General features: G+C 41.9%; 1 protein-coding gene across 1 annotated transcript in view; it reads left to right on the forward strand.

Annotated features, from left to right (window-relative positions):
- The first annotated feature begins 4707 nt into the window (after window positions 1-4707).
- The window catches only part of HSD17B3 (hydroxysteroid 17-beta dehydrogenase 3), a 58803-nt gene continuing 40038 nt past the window's right edge, over window positions 4708-23472 (forward strand). Inside the window, exons 1-2 of the mRNA XM_021712092.1 lie at window positions 4708-4861; window positions 8184-8230. Of these exons, the coding sequence (XP_021567767.1) occupies window positions 4708-4861; window positions 8184-8230 (201 nt within the window). The remainder of the gene's footprint in view (window positions 4862-8183; window positions 8231-23472) is intronic.

Consider the following 23472-nt stretch of genomic DNA (forward strand, 5'->3'; position numbering starts at 1 on the left):
TGTATCTTCTTATAAGGGCACTAACCCCATCACAAGGGCTCTACCACATGGTCAGATCATCTCTCCAAGTCTCTACTTCAAATATCATGACATTGTGGGCTAGAGTTTCAACATTTGAAGTTTATGGGGCATCCTGATTCAGTCTATAGCATCTTGTAAATCCTAATCTACAAATGAACTTAAAAGTTTTTTTGAATTCATAGTCAGATGTTGGTATATAATTTCTCAGTCTATTACATGGGATTGAATATATTTTTTTGATTTTGAAAATTAAAGGTGGCGAAATCTTGGTCTCTGACCAAGCACAAAAGTGAATTGCTATTTCCAGTTCTGGTAATGGAAGTCTAAGTTATCCACCACACAAAGAATAACCGCAGGATAAATATTATTTAAAATTGAGATAGAATTTGCATGCAGTAAGTTATACAGACCTTAAGTGTATGATATGTTTTGATTAAGGCATGCCCTCATGAACATATCACTTATCAAAATACATAACGTCTTCATCAACTGGAAAATTTCTTCATGACCTTTCCAGTCAATCTCTGCATCTCTATTACACAAAGTGTTTTAATCTACTAAAAATTTGGTCTGTCTGCTCTTGAACTTTCTATGAATTAGACCATATATTATGTATGTATAGTAGGCAGCTTCTGGAGTGGATAGCAACAATCCTCACCTCTCATATCACTTCCTTGTGTGATCTCCTTCCTTTGAATGTGGGCTGGAGCTAGGAATTTGCATCCAATGCAGAGAATACTGCTAAAGTGATTGAGTAGCCTTTCCAAGATTAAATTACAAATAAGTGTGGCTTCTGGCTTTCTCTCCCTATTTGACTCTTTTCATTTGCCTGATCTGATGATGCAAGCTGCCCTTTGGTGAGCTTCCCTTTGCCCATGTAGCAAGTAACAGCCGAGGTAGTGATGAAACCCAGCAACAAACATGTGAGTGAGAGGATGTTTCTTGAGTTGAACCTTGAGATGACTGCAACCTTGGCTGCACCTTTATTGCTACCTGTGAAAGACCTTGAACCAGATGATCTAGCTGATCCATGTCCTTAGTCCTGACCCACAGAAATCATGAGATAATGAATGGCATTGTTTTTAGCCACTAGGTTGTGGGTTAATTTGCTGTACAAAATAAATAACCAATGCAATACTTTTCTGTGTCTGGTTTCTTTTGCTCAACAAGATGTGAGATTCACCCATGTCTTTGTTGGTAGAAGAGATATTCTTAAAAATCTTATTCAAAGTGTCCAAACCTATCAAAATAGCCCAAAATTCCAGTATAAGAGATAGCAGCAATGCAGAGAGGTAAATTGAGCACTAATACCATGTTAGCCCTACATTTGCTGAATGGAGCAAATATGAACTTCACTGTTGATGGTATGGGGTCAGAAATCAATGGCCAGGCCAGGCTCATGCCTGTGATTTCAGTGCTTTGGAAGGCCGAGGTGGGAGAATTGCATGAGGCCAGGTGTTCGAGACCAGCCTGGGCGACATAGTGGGACCCAATATCTACCAAAAAAAATTTAGCTGGGCATGATGGTGTGTGCTTGTAGTCCCAGCCACTCCGTAGACTGATGTGGGAGGATCATTTGAGCCTAGGAATTTGAGGCACGCTAGCCTGGGTAACAGAGTGAGATCCTGTCTTTAAAAAAAAAAGTCAGAAAAAGCCTAAAAAAAATCTCTCCATAAAACTGGCATCACCAAAGCCTTACATCCTCAGATGTGAGAGTGGTCCAGAATAAACATGCTCCTGGATTCTAAGGAAATTAGCCTTGGCATGGAGCAGAGCAGGTGGTGGTGGGTAGAGATGGCAAGGGAACCCTCTTGTGGATCTATCAACACAGGACAGCATGCTGTGTCTTGGCAGACCAATTTCACTTCACCCGAGTGGTTTAAAAAACAAAAATAGAGCCAAGAATTTGATTTAAGTTAGTCCAAACTTCTAGTGAGCACCTGGTAGAAGCAAACTCAGGTCCTCTATGGAGAAACATAGCTTCATCAGAAAATACCATAGAGAAATTTCCAAGCAAGATGAGATGCACAAAGGTGAAAATTACAAAGTGCACAAGGAAACAGGGCACCATGAGTGTAGCTGAAAGACAAGATAGAAACACAAAGAATGATTCAGGTATTGGAACTGTTAAAGTCAGATTATAAGAAAATTATGCTAAGGTAAGGAAAGTCAAAATTAAAAATATCTGCATAGAACATAAAACTATGAGAGAAAATCCTCAGTTTTGGAGAAAAGGAAAGCAACTTTCATAAATGAAATTAAGATTATTAAAATAAAAATGACAATGAACTGCTTTAACAACGATCAGACACTTCTAAAGAGATAATTAATAAAGAAGGACACTGAGTGAGAAAGTCTAATGTCTGTCTAATGAGAATTCTGAAAAAATCTCTAAATACAGAAAAGGGAAAGGTCAAAAACCACATAGAAATAGGGCAGGAGCTAGAAAGAGAAAATTCACAGAGACAAACATTGCAAATGACCTTTAGATTTATGAAAATATCTTCAATCTTGCCAATAAGATAGTTTAAAATTAAAACAACATTGGATGTTTATTTCCCACCTATAGCTGGAAAAAAATTCCAAAACTTGGCAACATACTCTATTGCTATCAGTGGAAAATCAAACACCCTCATACATTGTTGGCATAAATGCAAAATGGAGAAAAATGTGATAATATCTACATAAAGACATATGACCCAGCAATTCTTCTTCTAGGGTGAATGCATAGAGCTACTTATTGCAGCACTATTTGTCATAGCAAAAGACTGGAAATAATTCAAAGATTATGCACAGGGTTTCCATGAATGTGGTATATCCAGGCAATAGAGTACCACATAGGTGTAAAAAGAACAAAATGAGACTATCTCTATATGCTACTGTGGGGTGATTACAGACTCGATTGTTATGTAAAATAGAACAAGGTATCAACAAGTGTTTTTTCTCGCTGTTTATCTTAAAAAATAGAGGATATAAAAGTGTGTATGTATGTATGTATGGGTGTATATATACATATTTGTGGATTATATAGAATATGTATGTAATGACTTGTGTGTAGGTACATATGTGAATGCATGTATGTGAATATATATTCACATGAGTATAAATGTGTATATTAAAAAATGAACGAATAACCAAATATGAATAAAAGCATAAGTTTGCCTACAGGGCAATGATGTGAACAGAGTGAATAGCATAAACATAGACTCAAGACTTTTATGAATAATGCACTTTCTTTTGTAAATTTGACTTTCAAACCATGTAAATCTACACATTTATAAAACAAAATTAAATTACAAAGAATAAAAAAAAATCAATCTCTAAAAAAAATGAAAGCAAAAGAAACACATATACACACCCAGAGTTCAAAAGAAATGTGTTGGTAAAATGAAGATTTTCAGTATTAGAGAAAAACAATCCAAATAGAAAATCAAAACCCTTAAGTAAAACTCATAGAATCCTAAATTTGAATGCCTCATCAGGTATATTCACTTAAGAAAGTATTTTCTAGTTTTGTCCTATTAAGGCTTAAGAGTAATGACAAGTTCATAACAGCGATTAGGTGCTCTAATGAAGGTTTCCAGTGGGCAGGAAGGCAACCAGTTGAAATTCTAAGTTAGGGGGTCCTCGGCATACAGGGGACCCTTAAAGTCAAGAGGCTGGATAGCATCACCAAAGGCATGAGCAGAGATAGTGAAGAGCAGAAGGCCAAGGGCTGACTTTTGGGCACTCTTTATGGGTGACATCATACTGTTTTTGGCTTTGGTTGCCACCCCCACCCCCCAACCCGTCTCAGCCATCTTCTCTCAGCATCGAGTGAGCTTTTGAAGGCATAACTCCATATTCTAAGCCTCTTCAGTGGTTTCCTGTTGCTCTTGGGTGAAAATACAAACTCCTCTCCAAGAGGACCTGGCTCCTCCCTCTTCCTCTAGCCTTTTCTCTCTCCCTTGCTCTCTGCAGACCAGTCCCCCTGCTGTGTAGTTCTAGTTCCTCTTCCTCAAATACATTGACCGTTCTACTTTCAAAGACATTGCTAGCTGTTCCATCAACTTAGAGGGAGAACCTCATCTTTGCAGGCTGGCTCCTTCTTTTCATTCCAATTTCAACTAAAAAATGCCACGTCTTCTCAGAATTCCTTCCTGAACACTCTTTCGGAAGCATTCCCTGAGTAGTTACTCAAACACACAGCTCAATAACTTCTTTCGCAGCATTTATATTCGACATTGTCTTATTTATTTGCTCATCGCCTCTCTCCCCTACGGAGAGACCCTGTCTTGGCTAATATTGTTTGCCCAATGCCTTGAACAGGGGACAAATCAGTAGGCAGTCAATAACTACTTGTCGAATAAATGAATGAATGACTTGGATTTTGCATTCTTTTTAGTTTCCAGATCTAGAGAGAACCCTAGGCTGCCATTTTCAAATGTGCCCAGGCTTTGTTTTTCTTTCTTCATGTCCACCTTTCCCTTCTTTATCAGCTCCTCCATGGTAACAAAAGTCGTATGCAAAAGCCTGTGAATCAGAGGATTATGTGAAAAAAGTTACTCTAATCTAGTGCCTCTGACTTAATGGAATGCACCCAGTGACTCCCTGAAGGAGGTCCGAAGACTCTGGAGCAGCCTGTCTCCGGGAGGCATGCACAGAAGGCCAGGGCCAGGTCTGGAAGAGCATCTGTGTAGTGCGGCCATGGGGGAGATTCTGGAACAGGTCTTCATTTCTGTAGGGCTGCTGGTGTGCCTGGTCTGCCTGGTGAAGTGTGTGAGATTCTCCAGATACCTTTTACTGAACTACTGCAAAGTTTTGCCAAGGCCTTTCTTGCGGTCCATGGGACAGTGGGCAGGTAAGGGGAGCGTTCCATCTCTTGCTTTTTTTGTTGTGCCTGCTTCTTGGTATTTATGTCTAAAAAGAGATATGGCATCTGTTGTCTTTGAGAGCAAAGATGCGATTCCTTTGGGTGATTTTAGCTTGAGAAGTTAGAAAGGATGAGTGAATTCAACTCGTCTGAAGCACAAGATGTGGGGGATTGCCAGGAGGCCTCCGAAAGAAGACTACTCAACTCGTGCCACAAGTTTGCCCTCTCAACCTCGTTAGCTGGGTTGCCTTCTTTCTGGAGTCTTCTGATGGTACAAATATTAGATAAGGTAGCAGTTTCTGCATCCTCATCTCCATATTTACGAAAAGCTCAAGGTACTTCCATGTTGCTAAAGAGTGTTTCCGAATTTTGAAATCCAAAGACTTTTAATTCACTTTACTTTTTTTTTTTAACGGCCCAAGTACTTTTATGAAGGGAAGGTGTTACAAGATCATGGTGACATGTTTTCAAGATGGGTGGGTACGGAATTGAGGTCTGGTTTGTGTCGATTAAATGCTGCCTCCCAAGGGGACTTATCCTTTGGAGACACCACGTGGAGTTTCAGCCCCATGACTGAGGTGAAAGTGCAGGACATGAGGTTATGGTTTCAGCATCATCTTGAATGAAATGCTAAAGTCTTTGCAGCAGCTTATATTTCAAAGCTGGACACTCAAAAGAACCGATGACTCAAAAAAAAATTTTTCAAGTGGCTTCACGAAACCATCAAGGCTAAATAGGAAAGATTGTAACACCCTATAGGGCTGGCAAATAAAATATGGGATACCCAGTTAAATTTGAATTTCAGATAAACAAGGAGTTTTTTTTAGTGTGTTATAACCCAAATGTCACATGGGACATACTTATACTGGAAAATTCATAATTAACCTGAAATTCAAACTTACCTAGGCATTCTGCATTCTTCTTTGCTAAACCTAACAACCTTACAAACTTAGCAATAGAAGTTAAAAAAAAGTTACCATGTGAGATATTGTTGGAAAAGACAAGTGGATTTTTTAACCTACTGCTTCTTTATACTTCTTTTTTTCTTTTTATGGTTATTATTATTTGTAGAGATAGGGTCTTGCTATATTGCCTAGGCTGGACTTGAACCCCTAAGACTTCAGCCTCCCGAAGGGCTGGGATTATGGGTTGGAGCCACTGTGCCTGGCCCTACCTGTTGTCTCTTACAATTTGCTGTGTGTGTGTGTGTGTGTGTATTTCTTCCCTCAGGGTGCTATGATGTCTGCAGTGAATTTAGCAGCTTAAGTTCGCATGTTCTGGGTCTAAATACTTCAGTTCACAGACATTCAAATGCCCATGTGCTGAGGGGACAGGAAAGCCCCTCTAAGAATCTGCATTCTAAAAGAAGTTCAAATGGGGCCAGAGGTTTAGGGCATTTGTTGACTCAAAGTAAAAAACGTAATCTTCACTCATTTTTATGAGTCAAGATGGAATGGAGTTACCTTTAGCAAGAATAAAATGTCTCTGGGCATAGGCAGATATCGGGGAGATAATATATTCCAAGTGGTAGACAAGAAGGAATTCCAATTACTAGAGACTACGTTCTTTAAATCCTCAGATAGAGTAATCTGAGCTCTGGTTACTGGATTTTCAAATTATTTCATTAGCATGTCTAATGGGCTTGGGGCCCCAAAGTCAGACAGCTTAAGTTCAAATCCTTTTGTCCTTATTTTTAGCAATGTGGCCTTGACCAAGTTAAGAACTTACTTGCTCTTCGCTCCCTTGTCTATAAACTAAGGAAAATGATAGTCCCTGCACTATAAGTTTGTCTGTAATGAGATGGTGCTGCTAAAACACTTGAAACAGTACAAGGCAGAAAGTAAGCATTTGATAGTTACCAGTTATTATTGGTGTTATTATCTTAACCGTAAGAAAGGCCGTATAATGAGTGAGTTTGAAGATTCCCTGTAAGGTGAGTCACGAGATAGCCCTGAGCGTTGAACGTCTGCCAAAAGGATCAGAGAGTATACATGAATCAATCCACTTAAAAGTTCCTCAATGAACAGACAACATCATTCATGATTATTAAAACAGTAAATGCCATCTACGATAAACAGATAGCTAACATATTGCTAAATGCACAGAAACTGGAAACATTTCCCCTGAAAACTGGAACAAGACAAGGCTGCCCACTCTCACCCCTCTTGTTCAACATAGTGTTGGAAGTCCCAGCTAAGGCAATTAGACAAGAGAAGGAAAACAGGGCATCCAAATAGGAAAAGAGGAAGTCAAGTTATCTTGTTTGCTGACGATATGATCCTACGCCTCTAAAATCCAAAAGAATCTGTCAAAAACCTGCTTGCGCTGATAAAAGACTTTGGCAAAGTCTCGGGGTACAAAATAAATGTGCAAAGACAGATGCATTCTTATACACCATAATTACTAAAACAAGAGTGCCTCTGCCAGCATGCTGCTTGAAGCTTGTCCTGGTTGGCCCTCACTCACTCTCATGGAAGGTAAATATATCTTTTGTTCACGCTTTTTGAAGCTTCCCTTTTTTTATTTTAAAGATGTGGGATACAATTCAGGGTTAGGTATACAAATGTTCATTATGCAGGTATCCTTGTTGAGAAAGCTTGCCTTTTAATTGTTGGTGCGAAGGTAAATCGCAAGTGCATATGTATATAATGAATTGTGGTGAATTTTGAACTTGTCTCATTCACATGAATGAGGTTTACCCCAGAGCTCAGTCATTAAATATGCATGTGATATTGGCTAAAAAAAGGTGAGAAGACCTATTTGATTGTTTCAGATTAATAGAGTGTCCTGTTGAGTATAAATCCTTCAGCTTCCTTCCTTTTATTGCTTTTCCTTTTTGTGTTTTCCACCTTGCTCAGTTCCCTAACTTCCATGGGCTTTGATGGCTGCTGTCCTGGGATGTGGCTGGCAAGGGGAGTAACTCGACACTTAGAAGGAACCTTGAGATGTCCTTCCTGTGACAGACGACGGTGTGGGAAGGGAGATAACAGGGAACACTGCTCGCTCTTGTGGAGTTAGGGTTTATGATATCTATATCCTAATGGGGCCTGAATGAAATGTTTCTCGGCTGTGGTTCCTTGCTTCATTTTGGAATGTGTTTTCCATGGCTTTACCAATCTCTCCGGAAAAAAAAAAAAGATATTATTTTGAATGTTTAGTGAGGGCTAGAAACTCCATAGTTGAATGGAGGCTGGAGGCCAAAGGGATGATTAAGTATCCTGGAGATGCAGCTTGCAAGAAAATATAGCCAATGAGAAAGAGAAGTTTACAGATGGATTCTGGCACTTAAAACCATTTCTGCTTTTCGCAGTGATCACCGGAGCAGGAGATGGAATTGGGAAAGCATACTCATTCGAAGTAAGTTATCCTCTGGGAGACTTTCTCCTCCCCTTGTATTGGACACACCATAGTCATGTGACATCCACCCCAAATCCTCATTTTCTGAATGTAAAAGTAATAGTCATTCATTGAAGAAGGAAAGTATCTTCTATAGAAAAGTAAACTAAAAAATCTCTCATGACCCAAATTACTACCGAAAGGCTTCACCTCCAAATATCATCATCTTGGGGGTTAGGACTTTAACATATGAACTTGGGGTGGGGGGGCACAAACATTCAGCTCATACAAAAATTACATAATCTCACTCCCTGGATGCCTTTTTAAAAAATCAAGCCGGGCACAGAGGTTCACGCCGGTAATCCCAGTATTTTGGGAGGCTGAGGGGGGAGGATTGCTTGAGGCCAGGAGATTGAGATCAGCCTGGGCAACATGGCCAGGCAGGCTTCTATCCCTTTTAGTAAGGAGAGCCCATTCTTCTCTCCCTGCTAACTGCTGCTCCTAGGTAAGCAGTGAAGAGTCTGGGTGCTGGGGACCATAATGGTTAAGAGATCGAGGTTGGGCATTGATCAGTTGTATGTGTGATCAGACCCTGTCCCTGATGCTCACATCGCTGAATTGGAGTTGATGACAATCTCACCTGGGCTTTTGTGAGGGTTAAATGGGATGAACCGACAAATTGATTTGCATAGAGTAAGCTTTCCACGGTGTCCTTGTTCTCACTAGATATTCAAACTGTTTTCTCTCACATATGGCGCTTTTTATTTTTTTGAGAATATATTGATCAGGGTTCTCCAGGAAAACAGAACCGTGTGTGTGTGTGTGTGTGTGTGTGTGTGTGTGTGTGTGTGTGTGTGTGTGTGTACACAGAGAGAGACAGACAGGGAGAGAGAGCTGGGGAAGGGGAGAAAGAGGAGGGAGAGAGAGACAGAGAGAGAGAGACGGAGACAGAGAAGGAGAGAGAGACAGAGACAGAAGGAGAGAAAGAGAGAGGGAGAGAGAGAGAGACAGACACACAGAGAGAAACAGAGAGAGAGAGAGAGAGACAGAGACAGAGACAGAGAAAGAGAGACAGAATGAGATTTAAAGAAATTGGCACACATGGTTATGGAGGTTGGCGTGTCTAAAATCTACAGAGTAGACTGGAGTCCCAGGGAAGAGCCGTGCTGCAGTTCAAGTTCACAGGCCAACTGCTGGCAGGATTCCCTGTTCTCCCAGGAAGGTCAGTCTTATTTCATTAAGGCCTTCAGCTGATTAGACGAGGCCCACTCACACTATAAAAGGTAATATGCTCTACTCAAAGTCTACTAATTTAAGTTAATCTCATCTAAAAGTATCTTCACAGAAACACATAGAATAATGTTTGATTAAATAACTGGGTACTATGGCCTAGCCAAATTGACACATAAAATTAACCATCACAGAGATGGAAAATGTATTGTACTTACCCATGTTTCTCTTTTGTTGTTCTTTCTTCCTTCCCAGTGTTCCAAGGTTCCTTCTTTTGTCATTCTCTTTTTGTTTAGAGAACTTCCGTTAGCTATTCTTCTAGAGAGTTCTGATGGCAACAAATTATCTTTGTTTTTCTTCATGCAGAATGTCTTCGGATTTTCCCTTTATTACTGAAAGATAGTTTCCCTGGATAGAGGGTTTGCAGTTGACAATCCTTTCCTTTCAGCACTTGAAAACTACCGTGTCACTTCCTTCTGGCCTCTATGGTATTTTTTTTTTTTTTTTTTTTGGAGTCAGGGTCTCACGCTGTTACCCAGACTGGAGTGCAGTGGCATGATTACCGCGGGACACCCTGATGTCCAGGTTGGAGTACAGAGGCATGATCACAGTTCACCACAGCTGAGAGAGACTTCCTGGGCTGAGGTGATCCTTCCACCTCAGCCTCCTGAGTAGCTGGGACTATGAGGGCATGCTACCATGCTTGATTAATTTTTTGAGTTTTTGGAGGGACAAGATTTCACTATGTTGCCCAAGCTGGTCTTGAATTCCTGGGCTCAAGTAATTCTCCCTCCTTGGCCTTCCAAATTGCTGGGATCACAGGCATGGGCTACTGCACCCGGCCTATACAGAGGACTCACATTTATTTTTCTACTATAATCTGAGCTTAATCAAAACATCTACTGGTCATATTTATGTCAGTCTAACACAAACTAATTAAGAGTAAAAGAAAGCATTATCTTTTGTTTTGTTTTGCTTTGTTTTTTTGTTTGAGTTGGAGTCTCACTCCGTCACCCTGACTGGAGTGTAGTGGCCACTCCCGGTCACTGCAGCCTCAACTCGCTGGGCTCTGGCGATCCTTCCGCCTCAGCCTTTGGAGTAGCCGGAATTACAGGCACGGGCTACCATGCCCGGCTGATTTTTTGATTTATTGTAGAGATGAGATCTCACCAAGTTGCCCAGGCGGGTCTCGAACCCACGGGCTCAGGCAATCCACTCACCTCAGCCTCCCAAAGCGCGGGATCACAAGCCGAGCCACCGAGCCCGGCAAAGCATTATCTTTTTAAAAAAATACCTTCTTTTGATTTCTGATGAGAAATCTGGTGTTACTTGAGTTGCTTTCCTCCAATAAATAATGTATTTATTATTAATTATATACGGTTATATGTATAACCTTATATTGTATAAGATTCCTCTTTCATTTGCTTTCAAGACTGCTTTGTATTTAGTTTTCAAAAGTGTAGTTAGGATGCTTTTCAATGTGGATTTATCTGGCTTTATCCTGTTTGGGCTTTCCTGAGCCTCCTGAATCGGTAGGTTTAAGTCTTTTCATGAATTTTGAAAACTTTTACCCATTATTTCTTCAAATACGTTTCAGTCCTTCCCTCTTTTTTTCTGACACTCCAATGACATGAATGTTTGATCTTTTTATAGTTCAATGGGTCTGAGATTCTCTTCCATTTTTTCAGTGCATTTTTTTCTCTGTTGCTTAGATTGGGTAATTTTTACTGTTTTATCTTCAAGTTCACTGAACCTTTTCTTAGTCTCATTCATTCTAAAATTAAGCCCATCCACTGAGTTTTTAATTTTGGTTATTATGGTTTTTTAGTTCAAAACTTTTTATTTTGCTCGTCTTTACATCTTCTATTTCTTTGGTGAAACTTTCTATTTTTTAAGTTGTTTTTCATGAGTTCATAGTGGCCTGTGGAAGCATTTTTAGGCTTTTGACTCTTGTCAGATAATTCTAACATCTGTATCATCTCAGTGTTGACATCTGTTGCTTGTCTTTTCTCATCAGATTGGGCTCTTCCTGATTCTTTGTATGATGAGTGATTTTCAGTTGAATTTTGGACATTTTGGGTTTTGTGTTATAAGACTCTGGATCTTATTAAATCTTTTGTCCATACTGACATGGCTTTGTCAGAGGGAAGCGAGGGTGCTGACTTGCTCCTACCTGGTCTGCGGGGAGGCCCAGGTTCTCTGCTTGGAAGGTGCGGCTTCCTCACGGCGGCTGGCTGGGGTTGGGAGTTCTGGGGCCTTCCTACGCCTCTGCTGATACCATTCTGGCTGAGAGGGGCAGCGACATCTCTTTACTGCTCTCCACAGGGCCTCCAGTGACACTTGAGGGAGGTGGCCTTATTACCACTGGGGGATGGTGAAAGTCCGGGCTCCCACGGGCTCTCCTGTTATCATCCCAGACAAATGGAGCAGGGATAGAGGGAGAGTGCCTGTGACTGCCGCTGGGAGTGGAAATTCAGGTTTTCGCGGACACTGAGCAGGAATGAAAGTCGCAGCTCTCCACTTCCTCTGATGCCACCCTGGCAGGGGGCGTGGAGGCTCCTAGCCCTGAAGTCTTATCAGGGCAGAAGTCTGGGCTCCCCACCCAGCCTTCACTGGCAGGGGTGTGGATGGGGCCATCCTCCCGACCCCCCAGGTGTTTGCTTGTCGTAGAGCAGTTACTGTCTAACAGTTTTCTGTCTTGCTGGGCTTCCCCTTTTCTGGTCCTCTGACTGGGGACAGCAGGCCTTTGTTGGGACTTTTTACATCTGTGCCTGTCGGCATTTCTGAATTGCCAGCTTCTCCAGCAGCGTCTGAAGTACGTGAGGCAAAGAGAAAGCCTGGGAAGTCACCACTGCCACTCCTTGGGTGTCAAGGGCCCTAGCTGACCTTGGCTCCCTGTTTCGGAGTCTCCTTAGGGTTGCTTCGTGTATTATGCTCAGGTTTTTTTAGTTGCACTTAGTGGTGGGAATAGGGAACAGCGCGTCTTCCCCATCTTTCGGGAAGCCCATCTGGAATTACATTTTAGCCTAATCTGTATTTATGTTTAGAGTGGCAGGAGTGACTTTGCTTCTTGTTAAAGGAATTTCAAACGTTACTTGAAGGAGGTGGGAAAAAAATTGTGGAGAGGGATGGGCCCGGGGTAGACGAGCGCGGGTCTGCTCTGCCTACCTCTGAAGCCACTGCTCACCCTATTTTTCACACCGTTTTCAGTCCTTGAGCACCTGAATTCAAGTCCTTTCTTTTGTTCTCTGCCACACAGAGGAAGCCCTGTCTCGCCTCGCGTTCCCACCACCCGTTGTAGATTAGCAGCTACAAGCACCTTCCTTGACCCAGGCCCCAACATACAGTAGACGGAAAACAAGGCCCATTCATCACACAGCGGCCGTCCTGCTTCAGGCGGTGAATTCTGGGACAGGGAGGCTTTTGCAGCTTAACTTTCTGAAAAGCGGGCAGCAAAACCCATGTATGGAGCCTGTCAGCCTGGACATTTTGGAAATAAGATTGAGTCCTGTTCAAGCAGACAAAGAGAACAATGCCCGCCCAGACAACCGAGTGTTCTCTGGGGCCCCCCTCCTGGCCCAGACCACTTCTTACGGAACCTTTTCAAGGTCTATGGCTCTTGAGAGAAATGGCACAATTAAGGAGAGGCTGGAAGCCCACCAGGCAGAGAGCATCCTTTGTGCTGGAAATGCAAATTGTTTTCCATTTAATGGACAAGCCCCCCTTCGGAAGGCTGATGAAGTGAATTGTGAGACAAAGGTGCTTAATTCTTTAGCCATCCTTTTGATGGTGCTTAATTCTTTAGCCATCCTTCCAAGACTCAACACGGGGGACTGGAGGCGGGGATCGGACATTTTCCAGGGAGAGGAAGAGAGAGGAGACTTGGGGATGTCACGAGAAGGAGTCGGTCTTGAAACGGGACAATCCTTGGTGGAGTTTTTTACTTGCAAAAATGTTAAAGAAGATGCTTTGTTTCTTGGAGCGGTTTTAGGCAGAAAAGTCGGGCATAAGGCACAGAGCTTTCCCATAGGCCTCCTGCCTTGCCCGCCCCCAGGGTCCCCACTGTCCACGTTGCTATGAACCTACACGGACACGTCATTATCACCCAGGGGCCATGGTTGACATTTGGGCTCGCCCTTGGTTTATTTGTTTGTCGTGGTTGTTTTGGAGAGGAAAGAGTGGCAGGCACAGCTGAAGGTGTTCCTTTAGGGAAACTGCTTCTTGCCTTCTCTTCTTTTGCTCAGTCCGGCCAGAGCAGAGCATCACATGGGGTCAGTCAAAATTAACATGAAAGTCTTTGAGAGGTTTTTTTTCCCCTCTTCTTTTTTCTTTCTTTCTTTCTTTTTCTTTTTAGAGACAGAGTCTTGCTCTGTTACCCAGGCTAGAGTACAATGGTGCCATCACGGCTCACCGTAGCCTTGAACTCCTCGCCACAAGCAATCCTCCAACCTCAGCCTCCCAAGCAGCTGGGACTACAGGTGCATGTCATCCTTTTTGGTAGAGATGGCGTCTTGCTGTGTTGCTCAGGCTGGTCTCAAACTCCTGGACTCCGGCAATCCTCCTGCATTTACCTCCTGCATTGTCACTGGGAATACAGGTATGAGTCACTGTACCTGGCCTGGTTTTCTTTTAGATTGAAGCTATATTCTGGCAAAACTGTCAGTGAGTAAACTTTTTTTTTATATGTCATGTCCCAAATATACTGGAAAATAAACTAAAAGAAATTAAATGGAATAGCAGATGCAGCGATCGTCTACTTTTTTATAAAGTGACACCTCACTGCCCAGATTCCAGGTCGAGGGATCTTGTGACAATACCTTGGCAGTGTCAACATTTTCAGCCGTCCAGTTTCATGGCTAAAGATGACCTGTGGGAGTGAATATAGTTTACTTAAAAAACAAACAAACAAACAAACAAACAAATCACCTCAGCATAGATAGTGTGCTATGCATGTGGACCAGTTAGTTTTTTGGGTTTTTTTGTTTTTTGAGTTGGAGTCTCACTCTGTTGCCCAGGCTGGAGTGCAGTGGCATGCAGGGCTCCAGCGATCCTTCTGCCTCAGCCTTCCAAGTAGCCGAAACTACAGGCGTGCACTACCACGCCCGGCTAATTTTTTTTTCATTTATGGTAGAGACAAGGTCTCACCAAGTTGGCGGGGCTGGTCTTGAACCTGCGGGCTCAGGCAGTCCACTCGCTATTATTATTATTATTGTTATTATTATTATTTTGAGTTGAGGTTTCCCTCTGTCACCCAAGCGGGAGTGCAGTGGTACAATCACAGCTCACTGCAGTCTCTTGGGCCCAGGCAATCCTTCTGCCTTAGCCTCCTAAGTAGCTAGGACTATAGGCATCTGCCATCATGGCTGACGGATTTCTAAATTTTTTTTTTTTGTAGAGACAAGGTTTCGCTCTGTTGCCCAGGCTGGTTTTGAACTACTTGGCTTAAGTGATCCTCCTTCCTTGGCTTCCTAAATTGTTGAGATTACAGGTGTCAGTCTAGTTTTTATTATTATTATTATTTTAAACAGCTTTTTGAGCTACAGTTTGCATACCACAAAGTTCATCAGTTTTTAGTGTATGATTCAATTGTTTTTAGTAAATTGGCTGAATTGTTTACTATCAGCACCATCCAGTTTTATAATATTTCCCCCACACATACTTTGGATGAATTCCCCTCCCATCCCAAGACCTAGGCTGCTCCTAATCTTTTCTGGATGTTTCATATAAATGCCACCCTACAGTCTGTGATCCTTTGTGACTGTCTTCTTCCACTTAAGATGACGTGTTTGAGGTTCCATGTCATAGCATGGGTCAGTAGTTCTTTAATTTTGGCTGCAGAATGATATTCCATTGTATAGATAGACCACATTTTGTTTATGCATCTACCAGTTGACGAATGTTTGGGTTGTTTCCATCCTTCGGCTCTTGTGAATGTTGACGTGGTGTTTGTGTGGATGTATGATCCCATTTCTCTTGGGTCGATTCCTTAGGAGTGAAGTCTCTGGGTTGTATGGTAAGCTGATGTTTCAGGTTGGCTAGCTGCAGTCCACATTTTGCAGCAGCTGTACCGACCACAACTGGGATGCCTTCCTCTGGTGCTGACCAGTGGCGGCGTGTATTGTTTTTCCTACTTACCTCCGTGGATCCACTCTCTGTGCCCCGAGAGGCTGACCTGCACTGCTGGGCTCCTTGGGCCTTTGGTTTCAGTTGGGTTGGCCCATGGGAAACACTGGCAACAGGTAGGGGGGAGAAAGAGAGAGAGAGAGAGAAAGAGAGACAGAGACAGAGACAGAGACAGAGAGAGAGAGAGGGAGAGAGAGGAGGCTGAGGTCAGGTTATCTCCCTGTGTGTGGAAGGCTGGCTATGTCCTCTGCTGCAGGTCACAGGTCCGGTCGAGGGGGCCTCTCCACGCGACACTTGCTCTGCGTTCTGGTAACTTCATTCCAACCCTTTCAGGCCCGGATATAGTTTGAACGTCTGTCCCTTCCAGATTGTATGTTGAAAAATGATCCCCAGTATTGGAGGTGGGGCTTGCGGGAGGTGCTTGGGTCAGGGGGGCGGATCCCTCTTGCAAGGCATGGTGCATGAGCGGATTCTCTCTCTGTTCACTTGAGATTTGTCGCTTCAGAGATCCCAGCCCTCCCTCCTCTCTCTTGCTTCTGCTCTTGTCTCATGACATGCCTGCTCCACCTTTGCCTTCCGCCATGATTGGGAGCTTCCTGAGGCCTCATCAGAAGCAGATGCTGGTGCCATACAGAACTGTGAGTCAAACGAACCTCTTTTCTTTACAAAGGACCCAGCCTTTCTCTACACCCACACTTCGTAAATCATTCTTTCATTAAACTCTCTTTAAATTACCCAATTCGAGTGTGCTGTTTCTGCCAAGATCCTGGAAAAATCGAGTTTTTAGTTAATTTTTTAAAATGCGAGGCTGGGTGTGGAGGCTCACACCTGTAATCCCAGCACTTTGGGAGGCTGAGGTGGAAGGATTGCTTAAACCCAGGAATTCAAGACCAGCTTGGGCAACATAGTGAGACCTCATCTCTATAAAATAAAAAAAAAAAGCCAGGTGTGGTGGTGTATGCCTGTAGTCCCAGCTACTCAGGAGGCTGATGCTGAAGGATCACCCAAGCCCAGGAGGATGAGGCTATGGTGAGCCATGATCGTACCATTGCATTCCAACCTGAGCAACAGAGTGAGACTCTGACTCCAAAGGAAAAAAACAGCTAAACTGGAGTTCATCAACATCTATGATTCAGATAACCGGAGCTTCATCAGAAGGTTTGCCCCTTAGCCTAACAGATGTTATAAATAATTTTCTCAAGGAAATTATGAAATTATTTATACGAAGGAGATGCTGTTCAAGATATGTGGATTGGTTACAGAAATATTGTACAGGCACTTCCAGCCTTGCATGAGCAAAGGTGTAACCTCTGGTGAGCATGCCAGAGCAGTGGTCTTGGCCTTGACCAAGACTTGGTCCCATGTCTTGCCACATAGTGGAAGATTCTGCCAATGGATCCAACTAGAAGGTTGACAGCATCTTTCTCCCGGAATTGTATCCTGTCTTCCTGGGGTAAGACTTCATTCATGGCATCCAGTAGACTGCCTAAGGGACAGAGAGCCAGGACTCTATCGAGCTTACAAGAACAGATTCCTGACGGTCTTGATGTCACTTACTAATACTTGTTGCAGGTTTTGGTCTGAGGCTTTCTGGCGTTGTAATATATCATCTGCTGCAGGATTGTGGGGGAAGAGACCCATAGCTTTCATCTACCTCTACGTACTAGAGGCTACAAGAAAAATCCAGTATTATGAGCACCCAAATAAATAGATTTAGGTCAGAAAAATACATGATATTTACGGCCTGCTGTTTGGGATCCTGTCAGTCTGGCCCAGTCCTAGACAAAGCAATGTCTAGGCCCGTAGAAAACCACTCACTTGAGTGGGGCCACAAGTAAAGTGGCACACTTAACATACATCCTTGTGTTCTTTTCGAGAGCCCTGCCTTCTAACAGTTGTATATTTATTTTGTTCTCCTTTAATTTTTTTTAAAAAAGTGAATCTTTCTCCCATCTTTACTAAGGTGTAATTGATGAATAAAAATCGCATTGAGTTAGCTGGGTGCAGTGGCTCATGCAGGTAATTTCAGCCCTTTGGGAGGCTGAGGCAAGAGGATTATTTGACACCACGAGTTTGAGACCTACTTGGGCAACATGGCAAGACCTCAGCTCTACAATAAGTTAAAAAATTAGCAGTGTGTAGTGGTGCATACCTTTAGTCTCAGCTACTTGGAAGGCTGAGGAGGAAGGATGGCCTGCGCCCAGCAGGTCGAGGCTGTGATAGCCATGATGGTGCTACTGTACTCCAGCCTGAGCGACAGAGTGACTCCAACTAAAAAAAAAATGCATATAATTAAGGTGTATGTCTTCATCTGTTGATATATGTACACACCGTGAGAAAATTGACAGCCAAATTGATTAACATATCTATTATCATCTCTTTACCATTTTCTCTCTTCTTTCTCTCTCCCTTCCTTCCTTCCTCTTTCTTTTCTTGTGGTGAGAACACCTAACATCTAGCCTCTTAGGAAATTTCAAGTGTGCAATACAGGATCATTAACCATATTCACATTGCTGTCTATTAGGTCTCCAGAACTTACTCAGAACTTACTCTTCTTGCATAACTGAAACTTTGTACCCCTTGACCAGCATCTCCCCATTTGTCCGTGTCCCCAGCCTCTGACAACCACCTGTCTACTCTCTACTCTCCACATATAAGCGTGGCCAAACAGTACTTGTCTTTCTATGTCTGGTTTATCTTAGTTAGCATAATGTCTTCCATGTTCATCCACATTGTCACGAATGTCTTCCTTTTTTTAAAAAGGTTGAATCATATTCCATTGTGCGTCGGTGTGTCTCATATTTTCTTTATCCACTCATCTGTTAATGGATATTTAGGTCATTGTTTTTATTTGTTTTTATTTTTTGAGTTCGAGTCTCACTCTGTCACCCAGACTGGAGTGCAGTGGCCACTCCCGCCCACCGCAGCCTCGACCTGCTGGGCTCTGGCATCCTTCCGCCTCAGCCTTCCAAGTAGCTGGAACTACAGGCACGCGCTACCACGCCCGGCTAGTTTTTGATGTATTGTAGAGATGAGGTCTCGCCAAGTTGCCCAGGTGGGTCTCGAACCCGCGGGCTCAGGCAATCCACTCACCTCAGCCTCCCAAAGCGCGGGACTACAGGCTGAGCCACCGAGCCCGGCATTTAGGTCATTTCTTTATCTTGGCTACTGTATTAATGCTGCAATGAACAAGGGAGTGAAAATATCTTGAAGGCACATTGATTTCATTTTCTTTGTATCTATGTCCAGTAGTGGGATTGCTGCATCATATGGTGGTTCTATTTTTGAGTTTTTAAGAAACTTTCATACAATTTTCCATAATGGCTGTACCAATTTGCATTCCAACAGTGTACTAGAGTTCCTTTTTCTCTGCATCCTTGCCAACACTTAACATCATCTGTCTTTTTATAGTAGCTATTCTAATAGGTGTGAGGTGATCGCTCATTGTGGTTTTGATTTGCACTTCCCTGATGATCAGTGATGTTGAGCACCTTTCCATACACCTGTTGGCCATGTGTATGTTTTCTTTTGAAAAATGTTTGTTCAGGTCCTTTGTTCATTTTTTAATCAGTTTATTTGTGTTTGTGGGTGTTTTTTTTGTTGTTGTATGAGTTCCCTACGTATTTTAAATATTAATCCTTTATCAGATTGATAGTTTGCAAATATCTTCCACCATTCTGTAGGTTGATGTTTTATCTGTTGATTGTTTCCTTTCCTGTGCAGAAGCTTTTTTGTTTGATGCAATTTTACTTGTCTATTTTGTTATTGTTGCCTATGCCTTTTGGGTCATGTCCAAAACATCATTGCCCAGACCAATGTCAAGAAGCTTTTTCCTTATGTTTTCTTCTAATAGTTTTATGCTTTCAGTTCTCGCATTTAAGTATTAATTCATTTTGAGTTGATTTGTATATATGATGTGGGATAAGGTCCAGTTTCATCCTTCTGCACATGGATAGCTAGCTTAATTGGCATCATTTATTGACGAAATGATCCTTTCCCCACTGTGTATTTTTGCCAACTTTGTTGAAAACCAGCTGGCCATAAATGTGGATTTATTTATGGGTTCTCTATTCTGTGCCATTGGTTTGTATGTCTTCTTAAATGTTAGTAGAGTATTCTGTTTTGATTACTATAGCCTTATAATATATTTGAAGTGAAGAAGTGTGATGCCTTTAGCTTTGTTCTTCTTGTTCAAGGTTGTTTTGGCTATTTGCAGTCTTCTATGGTCCATATAAATTTTAGAATTTTTTAAAAAAGTCTTCGAAAAATGCCATTGAGATTTTGATAAGGATTGCATTGAATCTGTAGATTATTTAGAATAGTATGGACATTTAAACAATATTAATTCTTCCAATCCATTAATATGAATGTTTTTCCATTTATCTGTGTCTTCTTTCAATTCTTTCATCAATGTTTTGTAATTTTCAGTGTACAAGTCTTTCACCAGTTCTGGTTAAGTCAGTTTCTAAGTCTTTTATTCTTTTTATTGCTATTGTAAATGGTTCCTTATTTTCCTTTTTGGATAGTTCACCATTTGCGAATACCAAAGTCATTAATTGTTGTATGTTGACTTTTGTATTTTGCAGCTATACTAAATTTATTTATTAATCCTAACAGTTTTTTGGTAAAGTCTTTAGGGTTTTCTACATATGATTATGTCATTTGTAAACACAGATAATTTTATGTTTTACTTTCTTATTTTGATGCCTTTTATTTCTTTTTCTTGTCTAATTGCTCTGGCTAGATCTTCTAGGAAAAGAAATGATGAGAGTGGGCATCTTTATCTTGTCGCTGATTTTAGGGGAAAAGTTTTCAGTTTTTTACCATTGAGTATAATGTTAGCTGCAGACTTTTCATATATGGTCTTTATTGTGTTGAGGTAAGTTTCTTCTACACCTATGGTATTGAGAATTTAAATCATGACTAGGTGTTGAACGTTGCCAATTTTTTTCTGCATCTATTGAGATGATCATGTGACTTTATCTTTCATTTTGCTAATGTGGTGTATCACACTGCTTGATTTGCATATGTTGATGCTGGCATACAAGATATACCTATTTGGTTATAGTGTATAATCCTTTAATATGCTGTTGAATTTGGTTTGCTATTTTTTTTGAGATTTTTTTTTTAGTCAAGTTTCACTCTGTCACCCAGATTGGAGGGCAATGGTATCATCATGGCTCACCACAGCCTCTGTCTCCCAAATATCTGGGACTATAGGCATGTGCACTCTGCCTGGATAATTTTTTAAAAATCTTTTGTAGAGACAAGGTCTTGTTATGTTGCCTAGGTTGGTCTTGTACATCTAGGCTCAAACAATCTTCCCTTCTCAACCTCCAAAAGTGCTAGGATTACCAGTGTGAGCCACTGTGACTGGCCAAGAAATTAGTTTTCTGGCATAGCTACGTTTTGCTGCTCCCTCCTTCCCTCCCTCCCTCATTTCCTTCCTTCTTTCCTTCTATACAGATGGGATCTTGCTACATTGCCCAGACTCGTCTCAAACTCCTGGGCTCAAGTGGTTCTCCCTCCTCAGCCTCCCAAAGTAGGCCCAATTTTTGTATCTATATTCATCAAGGACATTGGCCTGTAGTTTTATTTTTCTTTCTTTCTTTTTTTTTTTTTGAGTTGGAGTCTCACTCTATCGCCCAGACTGGAGTGCAATGGCACACTCCCGGCCACTGCAGCCTCGACCTGCTGGACTCTGGCGATCCTTCCACCTCAGCCTTCCAAGTAGCTGGAACTACAAGTGCACGCTACCATGCCCAGCTACGTTTTTGATTTATTGGAGATGAGGTCTCGCCAAGTTGCCCGGCAGGTCTCGAACCCTTGGGCTCAGGCAATCTACTCACCTCAGCCTCCCAAAGCGCGGGGTTACAGGCTGAGCGACTGAGCCCGGCTGTAGTTTTCTTTTTATATACCTTTGTCTGGTTTGGTATGAGAGAAATCAAGGCCTATTTGGAAGTATTCCTTCTATTTTTTTTTTTTTTGAACAGTTAAGGAAGAATTAGTATTAATTCTTGTTTGAATGTTTGTTAGAATTCATACATGGAGTCATCTGGTCCTGGAATTTTGCTAGGAAGTTTTTGATTACTCATTGAATCTCCTTATCTGATATTGGCCTGTTTAGGCTTTTCATTTCTTTCTGATTCTGTTTTGGCAAGTTGTAGGAACTTATACATTTTTCCTAGGTTATCCAATACGTTAGCATATAATTATTCATAATAGCCTCTTATGATTCTTTGTATTCCTGTGATGTCAGTTATAATGTTGCCTCTTTCATTTCTGATTTTGTTTGAGTGTTTTCTTGGTTAGTCTAGCCTGGGGTTTGTTGCTTTTTTAATCTTTTGAAAACAAATCAAATCTTAAGTCTTAATTGTTGGTTATTTAAATTGTTTTTCAATTCTTTGTTTGATTTGTTTTTGCTCTAAATTTTATTACTTCCTTTTGCTAATCTTGGGCTTATTCTTCTTCTTCTGATTACTTAAGGCATAAGTCAGGTTGTTTGTGTGAGAACTTTCTTCTTCTCTTTCTCCTCCTCCTTCTCCTTCTTCTTTCTTCTTCTGGAGTCAAGGTCTCACTCTGCTTCCCAAGCTGAAGTGCAGTGGCACAATCACAGATCACCGCAGCCTTGACCTCCTGGGCTCAGGCAATCTTTCTGCCTCAACCTCCTGAGCAACTGGGACTACAGGCTAATATTCTGTAGATACAAAGTCTCACTATGTTGCCTAGGCTGGTCTTGAACTGAGCTCAAGAAATTCTCCCACCTTGGCCTTCCAAAGTACTGGGATTATAGGCATGAGCTACTGCCCTCAGCCTTTTCTTCTTTTTAAAAATGTAGGTGTTTATTGCTATAACATTCCTTCATAGTTCTACTTTGCTGTACCCCCCTAATTTTTTTTTTTTGAGTTGGTGTCTCACTGTGTCACCCAGACTGGAGTGCAGTGGGTGCTCCCAGCCACCACAGCCTCGACCTGCTGGGCTCCAGCGATCCTTCCGCCTCAGCCTTCCAAGTAGCTGGAACTACAGGCACGCGCTACCACACCCAGCTAATTTTTTTTGATTTATTGTAGAGATGAGGTCTCGCCAAGTTGCCCGGGCGGGTCTCGAACCCACAGGCTCAGGCAATCCACTCACCTCAGTCTCCCAAAGCGCAAGCATTTCTTTTAAGGCAGACCTAGTGATGATGTACTTCCTCAGTTTTTGTTTGCCCGGAAAAGATGATCTTCCCTGCATTTTTAGAAGATAATATTCCTTGATATAGTATTCTTGGTGGACAGTCTTTTTTCCTCCAGTATTTTGAATATATCATTCCACTGTCAAACTCACCTGCAAGGTGTCTATTTAGAAATCTGCTAGTAGTCTTATGAGGGTTCCCGCTTTTCTCTTACTGCTTTCAAAGTTTTCTTTTTGTCCTCGACTTTTAACAATTTGATTATCAGGTGTTTAAGAGCACTATCCTCCTCCTCCTCCTCCTCCTTTTTCTTCCTCTTTTGAGTCAAGGTCTCTCTCACCTAGACTGAAATGCAGTGACATGATCATTGCTCACTTCAGCCTTAGCCTTCTGGGCTTAGACGATCCTTCTGCCTCAGCCTCCTGAGTAGGTGGGACTACATATGTGTGCCACATGCCTGGGTAATTTTTTTTGACTTTTTAAAGAGACAGGTCTTGCTATATTGCTTGGACTGGTCTTGATTTCCTGGGCTCAAGCAATCTTCCCACCTTGGCTTTCCAAAGTGCTGGAATTACCAGCATGAGCCACTGCCTGGCCTCAGAGTACTCTTCTTTTGGCTGATCCTATTTGAGGTCCCTTGAGAGTCATGTATCTGAATGTTTATTTATCTTCCAAGATTTATAAAGTTTTCAGACATCATTTCTTTGCATAATCTTGCTGCTCTTTTCTTTCTCTCTCG

This window comes from Carlito syrichta, unplaced genomic scaffold, assembly GCF_000164805.1.
Source record: "Carlito syrichta isolate Samal-C Ts95f unplaced genomic scaffold, Tarsius_syrichta-2.0.1 Scaffold303060, whole genome shotgun sequence".
NCBI lineage: Eukaryota > Metazoa > Chordata > Mammalia > Primates > Tarsiidae > Carlito > Carlito syrichta.